The sequence below is a fragment of the Asparagus officinalis genome, chromosome 7 (assembly GCF_001876935.1).
Source record: "Asparagus officinalis chromosome 7, Aspof.V1, whole genome shotgun sequence".
NCBI classification, from domain to species: Eukaryota; Viridiplantae; Streptophyta; class Magnoliopsida; order Asparagales; family Asparagaceae; genus Asparagus; species Asparagus officinalis.
Genome location: NC_033800.1, coordinates 24,885,809 through 24,895,716, shown reverse-complemented (window position 1 = coordinate 24,895,716; position 9,908 = coordinate 24,885,809). Strand labels below are relative to the sequence as shown.

The following is a 9,908-nucleotide window of genomic DNA, read 5'->3' as shown; positions in this document are numbered from 1 at the left end:
ATGATTAGTCAGTGCTTTGAGTTTTTTTTTTAAGAAGCTGTCCCCTTTTCTTCTAATACCTGCCAAGACTTCTATGATTCTCTATTGACAGCATCATAAGATTTGCCCTCTGGACTAGGTGTATCCGGCTTTTCTCTGCAGAATGGTTGAGACGAATGAGAGAGTTTGTAAAGCAAACCAAAGTTCGTGACACAAGCGATATGAGGTGCAGAGACGACTGATGTCCATGGCTTCTGTTTGGTTCTCCGGTCGTTAATCTTGTTCTCTATGTATGTGGCAAATGGCAATTCCATTTGGTCATTGACCTGGAAGGTGCTTTCTTTCCCTCCCATCCATTCTGATAAGTATTTAAAGCAATGTATTATGCAGGTATACATGTTTCTTTGTTTCTGCTCTCTTGAAAATATTTATTTTGTCTTGCCTGCTGCGTTGTTCTGTCAGGTTGTAAATAAATACTAGCAGTCCCGTGCATTTTACAGAGCCTTCTGTCTGCGCAACAAAACAAGAGCACGGGACTGCTAGTCCCGTGCATATCCTGGGCGCAATGAAATGCACGGGACTAGCAGTCCCGTGCATTTCCTGCACATTCACCATACACTTCTGCTACGAGATAATTCCCTGTACAAACTCATATTTCAAATGCAACAATCATAAATTACACCATTGCATAAACACATATATCAATTCCCTGTACAAACTCATGTCAATTCCCTGTATAAACACATATCAAATCTAAAAATCATAAAATACACCACAAACTTACGAATCCAAATCCAACAAATCACGCCACAAACTTACGAATCCAAATCCAACAAATCACGCCACAAACCCACTTACGAATCTGATAAGTCACACCACAATCTCAGCTACAAATCCAAAAACCATCTATTGTCCCGAAATACGTTTGTAATGTACATATCAAAATAGGATTGTAATTTATATAACAATACCGATTAGCTTACATACATCCAAGAACTCTTCTCCTCCTCCTTTGTCTTCGGCCTCCTCTATCCCGACCTTCGATGAGTTCATGATCCGGTTGCGTTTGTGGTTGTGACGGCCCAGCTCCATCGTCAGCACGTTGGGAAGGCCCAGCTTCATTGTCGTTTCTGCGTCGTCCTCGTCTGTGTCGTTGTTGACGTGTGTATACTAATTGCGCTACTTCTCGTCCCTCAAAATTTTTAAAAAAACATAATTTAGCAATATTGAAAAATTCTAATAAAAATAAACTTAAAATAAATTTAAAAATACTTACTAATTCTCTCTCATCTATACCCCGAGGCACATATCCTCTTTGCAACTCAACCGGGGATGTGGTCGCATGGAGTATCCATCTTCTAGTTATCCTCCAATACCAAGTGTAGTAATCTGATTCCTGGGGAGTTGGCTCGATTTGCTCAACAATACAAAAATGTCTATCATTCCATCTGTGTATATAATTTTCATGCTCAGCTGCCCAGTCCTTTTGATGGCCTCCTTTCTTCGCCTTCCTCTTTATTTTTTCAACAAGTTGTGGAACATGTTGTGCAAGACCAAATTGTCGAAGCACGCGGTCCGGTACATGCATTTCTACTATCTCGAAACATATTAGAGGAACTCTGGCTCTCCATATAACTGGGTATTCTGTGCATATCGGGGGTAGATGATCGAGAAATGGGGTGTAGGGCTCCCATTCCATCTACAGAGTATTACATATAATTGTTGCATATCATTAAAACGAAAGTTGATATATAGAAGAAAAAACTCGTTTTTATAGAAATGATACCTGAAAAATCTTCATGCGGTCAAGCTCATTTCGGTAGAAATCTAACTGTCTCGCCGGGGTCTCGTCAAAACATTTTTGGACATTCCATCTGTGTTAGTTTCAAAATTCAGTACCAAATGAATAACTACAATTATATTTACTACGTTAAAAAATATAATACCTGCATCCTAGTGGAATTTGTCCGTCTAATTGTAAATTCATGCATAGTAGTGGAATTTGTCCGTCTAATTGTAAATTCACGCATAGTCTCGGCTTCAAATGCAGCCTCTCCCATGCCCATACTTGCAGTAAGCTGAGACACCCTTTGAGGTCACTATTTTTCATGAATGCAACCTTAGACATCTCTCTATATAGGTACGCCAAAACCGCACTACCCCACGATAACGCACCACATGTGTCCAAGTCCCCGATAAGTGGTAACCACCTAGCATTTTCACAACATTTCAAGTTATCAAAATAAGCTAAATCAACAGACATAATTGTAAATACTGATAAAAATGATACCTGGCATGCACTTTATCTTTACTCGAATCTGGAAATAATATTGAACCGATCATGTGCATAATGTATGCACGTGCATGTTGCTCAATCAATATTTGCGGCGCATCAAAAGGCAACGGTACCGAGAATGTATTTTTTAGCCACTTCAATTTAATATTTCCTCCAGGCATTGACTCTGGAGCTACACCTAACAACTCCTCACACTTGTCCGGCCAAAAATGTCTATCACTGCCGGTAACGCACGGACCATCTATGCGGAGACCAAGTATCATAGCTACATCCTGTAGCGTAATAGTAGACTCTCCCATTCGGAAGTGGAAAGTGTTGGTCTCCGGCCTCCACCTATCTATCAAAGCGGTGAGTAGGGGCCAATCGAGCCTCATCCAACGAAGCTTTGAACATGTCAAGAAGCCGGCCCGTCCTACAGCTGCTATTATGCGCTCATCCTCTAGATGCCAACGGCTATGGCTGAGGCTATGATCAACCATAACAATATCCGGGCCTCTCTGTAAAGCAAATGAATATATAAGAATACAATATTATAAGAATGCAATATTGAAATTATAAGAAACTTAGTTACCTCTGTCAAGGATATAACATGTGAACGGTGTCGAGGCTGGTCATATAGGACCTCATCACTAACCGGTCCAGGCTGCATGGTGTATATACCTGCACATACAATTATAACATATCAATAACCGATCCACGACTAATTATATTGTCTACATTAAAATAAATCACAATTTGAATATGTCAATTATTACCAATTAATTGCTATCTATTGAGTCTAGCTGGACAACGAGGTCGAGTATGTCCCGGTTGTTTGCAAAGACTACATTTTTTATGCTTGACAATTCCTTCTCGTCCTTGATCCATGGTTCCCCTAATTCGTACAGATCGGAAGATGTGAAAGAAAGAGAGTCGATCCGGCGAAGAGCACCAAGATTCTACTATAATACGGAGAATCGAACGCTATACCGCAGGGGGTACGATGGGTTGCTATTGCGTTGCCTATCAACCAAAGAAGCTGAAGAGGTCCTTAGGGAGGCGCATGAAGGAGAGTGTGGCGCACACCAACCTGGTCCCAAGCTTTACGATCGCATCAGAAGAATGGGGTATTTTTGGCCTTCCATGATGAGTGATGCAAATGCATATGCCCGAAAGTGTAATGCATGTCAAATACACGGGAATTATGTGCACCAACCTCCGGAGCATCTGCATCCTTCGGTTACGTCATGGCCGTTCGAGACTTGGGGAATGGACATTGTTGGCCCTATAAAACCGGTTCATTTTGGCAATTACCGATTACTTCTCTAAATGGGCCGAAGCAATTCCACTCAGAGAAGTTAAGACGAGCAACGTCATTGGATTCATCAAGCACCACATCATCTATAGGTATGGTGTTCCAAGACGAATCATACATGACAACGGTCCTCAGTTTGTCAGCAACGCCTTCATAAGGTTCTGCGAAAAGTTTAAAATTCAGGATATCTCGTCGACGGCTTATAATCCTACAGCGAATGGATTAGCTGAAGCCTTCAACAAGACTATCATCAAACTCTTGTCAAAGATCGTGAAAACTAACAAACGAGACTGGGATGACAAGCTTGGCGCGGCTCTATGGGCCTATCGGACCACGGTGCGCACACCAACGGGAGCGACCCCGTATTCACTGGTATACGGATGTGAAGCTGTTCTTCCATTGGAGATTCAAATCCCGTCTCTTCGGATCGCTCTTGCAACCCAGATGACGACCGAAGAACAACATCAGAAACGCCTCGAAGAACTCGAGAGGCTCGATGAAGAGCGCCTGGAAGCTCAACAGCAAATTGAGTTTTACCAAGCTAGAATTTCTCGAGCCTTCGACAAAAAGGTTCGACGGAGAAGCTTCAAGGAAGGAGATCTGGTTCTAGCTGTAAGACGGCCATGGTCCTTAACTCCAAGAAGAAGGGTAAATTTGAACCCAAATGGGAAGGACCATTCGTAGTGGAGACAGTCTACTCGAGTGGCGCATATCGCCTTGTCACCAAGGACGGCGACCGGCTTATGATGCCGATAAACGGCAAGTTCCTGAAAAAATACGACACCACGGCTCTTGACTTGGAGATGTCATAAAACCACTCGACTCATTGTCTAAGTCCATCATCCGAGAAAACTCTCCTTGTGGTCGTGAAGCTTGGGCAAATTCTTGAATCGGATACTTCTCAATGAACAACTCAACTGACACTTGCTTCTCCACTAATTGTTTCATGTCATTCAATTCCTCATCGTCGGTAATCGCCACAGCAATAGTTCTACTCTCATTTACCGGACAATTGAAGAACACTTTAATTGCATAACATGCTTTATTAATTTTCGTAACTTTGTGTATTTCATTCATCATTCCATCAAAATTTAATGACTTGGATAGCATAAACATTTTCCTAGAACCTCCCTCATACATCAGCATACTATTCAATCCGACGCCGAGGCTCCCATTGAAGAAGCAAATAATGGGTATAGAGTTTGCCATCGAAATTGAAAACCAACAGTCCATCATATGTAAATAATCTATTATAACTGTAAATATTAATCTTAATTTAAAGTCAAATTTAAAACCCTAATCTCAACTACAAAGAAAATAATTGCTAAATTCCCTAATCTCAAATCACATTATTCATGTCTAAACCCTAATTATGGTTAAACCATAATATCAAATCACATTATTCATGTCTAAACCCTAATCACATTATTCATGACTAAACCCTAATTCCCTAATATCAACTAAATACATTCCCAAATTTCAACCTTAATCCCAAATCTCAATTAAATCCATTCCCAAATCTCATAATTCCCAAATCTCAACCCAAATCCATTCCCAAATCCGAAATTTCATGGCTAATCAAAATTAAAAAAAAACCACATTTACCTTGGTCGGCGATGGCGGTCGGAGTGCGCTTGGTCGGCGGCGGCGGTGGTCGGCGTTATTCGAAACTGCCACGAAATACACGGGACTAGCAGTCCCGTGTATGTCGTAAAAATCTTTCAACAGCAAAACCGACCCTTTTCAGAAGAAAAGGGTCGGTTTTGCTGATTAAAGTTCAAATAGGTCGATTTTGCTATTTAATTCTCGAATTGGTTGATTTTGAAAATTTGTCCTTTGGACGGTTTTTTTATAGTTATTCAAATCTCTCCTTTAACTTTTTGGTTCCTATGTTAGGCCAAGGATTTCTCTCCTATATTGTTTTGAAAGAGCTTTATAGGTCAGTTCCTTACATCATCCTTTTGCCTAGAATTTGTCAACCAAACTGTAATAATCTTGATTCGTACCTCAACAGTATTCTAAGACATAATTAATTTGTACATATTGAACCCGGATTTAATTGGTCTTAGGTTTTTGGTATGAATTCCTAAGAATTTAGGTTAATTGCGAACGAACTGCCTGTAGCATCACCCAATTGCAAATAGACCCCCTGTAGTTCTATTTATTGTGAATAAACCATTATTATGTATATATTGAACTTGGATCTAATTGGTATTAGGTTTTTTGTACGTGTTCATAAGAATCTAGCGTTAACTGCAAATGGATCCCCTGTACTATCACCTAATTGAGAATAGACCTTATGTAGTTCTATTTGTTGTGAATAAAGCCCCTTTAGTATTGGCTCAAGTTCGAATACACCTGCTAATGAACTTTTTGGACTCTTTACAAAAGGTCCAAAAAAAGGGAAGAGAAAAAGTAATTAGGTGTCTATTTTCACCAACAAAACTATTGGGGGTCTATCCGCCTCAAATGTTTTCAAAGATTTTGAGAGTTAAAAAAGGGTTAATTTTAACCCCCCCACCCCACCCCACCCAATTATGGGGCTTGTCTCATAAAACCCCCATTAATTATTTTAACTTTATAGAAGGCTTTGTGATAAAACCCCTCAACTTTCATAGTATGACTACCCCCCCCCCCACCCCCAACTATGGGGTGTCTCACAAAACCCCATTTTCTTTCTAGTTTTTCAAATAACCCCCTATTATTAACTTAAAAGTATGCAATGATTAAAATATGTTTGGTTGAAAAAAAATTCATGTGAGTTTAAAACCCAACCCAATCAAAATATTAGACTTTAATTCGATGGACTTTAATGAGGAAACTGAGCTTCAAAAAAAAAATCAGAAGCTTTAACTATTTCAAACATTACAAGCATGGATAAGCATAAAATAAAAGAAATTTAGTATTTCAAAAAAGAAAGAAGAATGTTAGATTTGCATGTGAACCTAACAATGAAGATGGAGGAACACGAAGCGAGGGGGGAATAAAATGAAAGTTATTTTTAACCATAGGAGTTAAAAATGAACACTACGTTGAAACTTTTAATGTCTTACCGGTAGTATGGTCATTTTAAAAAAATTGTCCCTTTAGATTTTAATTATATTAGTTCATGGGGTTAACTGAGAAAAGTAGAGGGCGGATAAATCATATTTTGAAAGTTGGGTGGAGGTTGCAGAGGTTATCTATGACAATTCCATAATTGAGGAGGGTTTTCTAGAGTTAAAATAGTTGAGAGAGGTTTTCTAAAATTAACCCTTAAAAATTCATTTAGGGGTCCTACTCGCAACAATAGATGTACAACTACAAGAGGCCTACACTAGTAGAAAAATGGGCATCCTTGACGGGCTTTCCTGCCAGGGATGCCAAATTTCCCGTCAGGGATACGTATCCTTGACGGCTTCCCGTCAAGGATACGCCGTCAGCATGCCGTCAGGGATGTTTATCCCTGACGGCATTCCCGTCAGGGATGTTATGCACATCCCCGACGGGAATGCCGTCAGGGATAAACATCCTTGACGGCAAGCCCGTCAGGGATGTTATATAATCACCAAAAAAAATATTTTGATTTTATGCAAAATTTACTGTATACAATCCCTACACTACATTCGAAATATATGCAATCCAAATTTCACAACAATCTCCACAACCATCTCGCGTACATTCAAATTTCACAAATTTCGTGCACTTTCCATATCTAGTATCTCGCATACATCCATACACTACATTCAAAAATTTTACAATCCAAATTTCAATAACATTTAAAGAAACTTGCATATATAAATTCAAATTTCATATTTCACAACTAATATCTCGCATATATCAACACCCTACATTCAAAATTTTCACAATCCAAACGTCACAACAATAACAAACCGCACAAATAATATGATAATCTCCTATACATCTCATAAAAGATCTATATCCACATGTATAACTCAATAATCTACTTTAAAAACATACATATTTCATACATCAAGAATGCAGTTAAGCTTAGTCTAGATAATTACTATATGGGTGTTTTCATACTTGATTTGCTCTACTACGTCCCAAACCCATGAGGAAGTTCCAGCTTGAATGGCTCTACTACGTCCCAAACCACTTCAAGCTTGGTCCAAAACAATCAAACTACAAGCACTTCCTAATACTATGCGCAAGGAACATCATTTCAAATAGGGAATCATTGACCCCCCAAAAAAACAGCTTTAATGTCATCAGATACGAGCTTGACTGTCACTTCCTCTCTGCTCTGAACATTAACACCTGCAGACAAAAAAAAAAAAGTTATAAACTCATATAATTAATAAATTGAAGCATAGTAAAACTCTAGAGATTCATCGCCATATGTCATTGAAATATACATTTTCCCCATCCTTTCCTGTTCCAATTGGTTCTTTTTCGAAATCAATGTCAACCTGAAGATGTTTAACAGGCAAAAACTCAGAGAGAATTGCAGTTACATGCAAATTGCAGGTGTGCAGCGAAGGAACTACTCTCCACTGGCATATGACTAGGAAAGCCCAGAAGAATATGAACATGAGTAATTCTCATCCACAATAGCATATATGATGTATGAGATTTCTAAGTACAGTCACTAGACCTCCCCAGAAACCTTCAAACAAAAAATAGGCCAAAGCAAATACTTAAATAAAAGGACAGGCCTCTATTTTGAAATTCATTATGTCAATAAAGTCTGGAACGATCTCATTAAAGTATTTGGAGGTAAAATGAGAACAAATGTAGATGTAAATTGGCACCCTGCATCATAAAATGTATGTTTCATGGTAGTTTTTTTACTTTTTATTTTTATGTATGGGGAACCTTGGCCTTTAATTATTTCCAAGTCAAATATACTGCCATTAACTAGAGTATTACAAATATATAAATACAAGAAATAAATAAAAACTAAGGATCAAGACAATACCAACATCGACATATATTTTCTCATGTGCTGCGTCGACCTAATAGCATCAAACAACAAATTAAGTATTCATTAGTTCTGTATATAAAGCGAACAGTAAGAAATAAGCTTTATAAGAAATGCACCTTGAGTTTTAGTGTTTCTACAGACACTGTGGAAGGATAACTGTTGAGGGGCATATCAATCAATGTCGTTATACCACCTGAAAGAGAACATAAATCACCACTCTAGATTAGAGTATGAATGAAACCATGATACATGCTTAGCTAAAGTCTGAATTTTTTTATAATATCCAAAGTAGTGAAACAATTTAGAAACAAAACAGTATCAAGTGAAATAAGAAATATCTCCCACAGCAAATAAAATAACACTGGAACTTGATAGGATTGTACATACATCAGTTCAGTCTCAATGCAGAAAATATAATTGGAAAGGGCTCTAAAGAATTTTATGTGAAGAAAATTTGAAGATTGAATAGTTTTACTATCACTCTATTGATTTGGTATCACTTTGGGCAAGCTAATTTTAACACGTATGACAAAGCAAGAGATGGAGAGTCCTTTCCAAGAACTAAATTATCTAATCGAAACACTTGAACTCCATAAACTTCCGCATGAAATTAGCTTCTGCTATTCTACACAAGCTGAAACGAGACGGTTTCCATGCAGAAGAACCAACATAAACCATTCATTTTCCTTGTGTAAAACAGTGATGTATCTTTTTTCAAAGGATTCAAAGGAGACTTATAGAGTCTTCTTAAGATGGATGAAAATTCCATTTAGAAAAAATTTAATACATTATTACAGTACTTACTGCTAGTTGCACCTTAAATCATAGATTTTAAAGGGGTTGTGATTCTAAAACTATTTGCAAATATGACTCATAAAGCCAAAATTTTATATGTATGGAAAATAAGAATTTATGTACATAGGTGCACGATCACTAGGTAGACATTGCATGAACTTGAACATGCTCAATCCCTTTTAAGGTTCAATTCGACAAGGTCTCGAGCCTATATCCATTATCAAGCAGAAAGAGGTTCCAAATTCTCAGGCCAAGATTCATATTTGAAGATGTTAATAAGAAACAGTGACGAACGCCATGGAGAGCTGGATATGAATCAGAATAAATCTTCAATTGATCAATGAAACGCTGGTTGAACACAACACCTTTTCATTCGATTATTCAACAAATAAAATTATAAATTATACATAATCCGCTCTTTCTTATTGATTTGTTTCTTCAAATGGATGAAGCAACTCATCCACTCAGATGAAACAAAGCAAGAGGAGGAATTCTGTATACGATTTTCTTATTCGAGCTAACACCTCTCTAGTTCTTGGGCTTCTCCAATTTCTTCCTGTTAGTCATGGGGTTGTTCAGGCTATTCATCCTCTGGGACTGTTGCGATATTATACTCG

At 38.1% G+C, this 9,908-nt stretch overlaps 2 protein-coding genes and 1 long non-coding RNA gene across 4 annotated transcripts in view; all 3 read right to left on the bottom strand.

Moving 5' to 3' along the window:
* On the bottom strand, positions 560 to 4,778 carry LOC109846846 (serine/threonine-protein phosphatase 7 long form homolog). Its single transcript, XM_020416086.1, has 9 exons — positions 4,385 to 4,778; positions 2,847 to 2,935; positions 2,270 to 2,772; positions 1,982 to 2,189; positions 1,926 to 1,942; positions 1,766 to 1,853; positions 1,256 to 1,678; positions 660 to 711; positions 560 to 618 (listed from the first exon to the last, which is right to left on the bottom strand). The coding sequence occupies exons 1-9, from the start codon at positions 4,776 to 4,778 to the stop codon at positions 560 to 562; spliced, it is 1,833 nt and encodes a 610-aa protein (XP_020271675.1).
* LOC109850862 lies at positions 7,967 to 8,694 on the bottom strand. 2 transcript variants are annotated; one of them, XR_002249581.1, is made up of 3 exons: positions 8,613 to 8,694; positions 8,491 to 8,527; positions 7,967 to 7,981 (listed from the first exon to the last, which is right to left on the bottom strand). It is a non-coding gene; the product is annotated as an uncharacterized LOC109850862 (long non-coding RNA). The 2 variants fall into 2 exon arrangements; XR_002249580.1 differs by lacking the exon at positions 7,967 to 7,981 and adding an exon at positions 7,991 to 8,178.
* The window catches only part of LOC109846845 (putative mannan endo-1,4-beta-mannosidase 9), a 1,680-nt gene continuing 1,591 nt past the window's right edge, over positions 9,820 to 9,908 (bottom strand). The window contains exon 5 of the mRNA XM_020416085.1: positions 9,820 to 9,908. This exon is cut by the window's right edge and continues 275 nt beyond it. Coding sequence (XP_020271674.1) covers positions 9,820 to 9,908 — 89 coding nt within the window.

Bases quoted from the DNA above. Each gene is read 5' to 3' on its own strand.
- LOC109846846 (XM_020416086.1), bottom strand. From the start codon at position 4,778: ATGGCAAACTCTATACCCATTATTTGCTTCTTCAATGGGAGCCTCGGC. The intron at 2,936-4,384 runs GTTTTATGACAT...TTGTATGTGCAG, and splicing joins CTTAGACAATGAGTCGAGTG to GTATATACACCATGCAGCCT. The intron at 2,773-2,846 runs GTAACTAAGTTT...TTTGCTTTACAG, and splicing joins ATGTTATATCCTTGACAGAG to AGAGGCCCGGATATTGTTAT.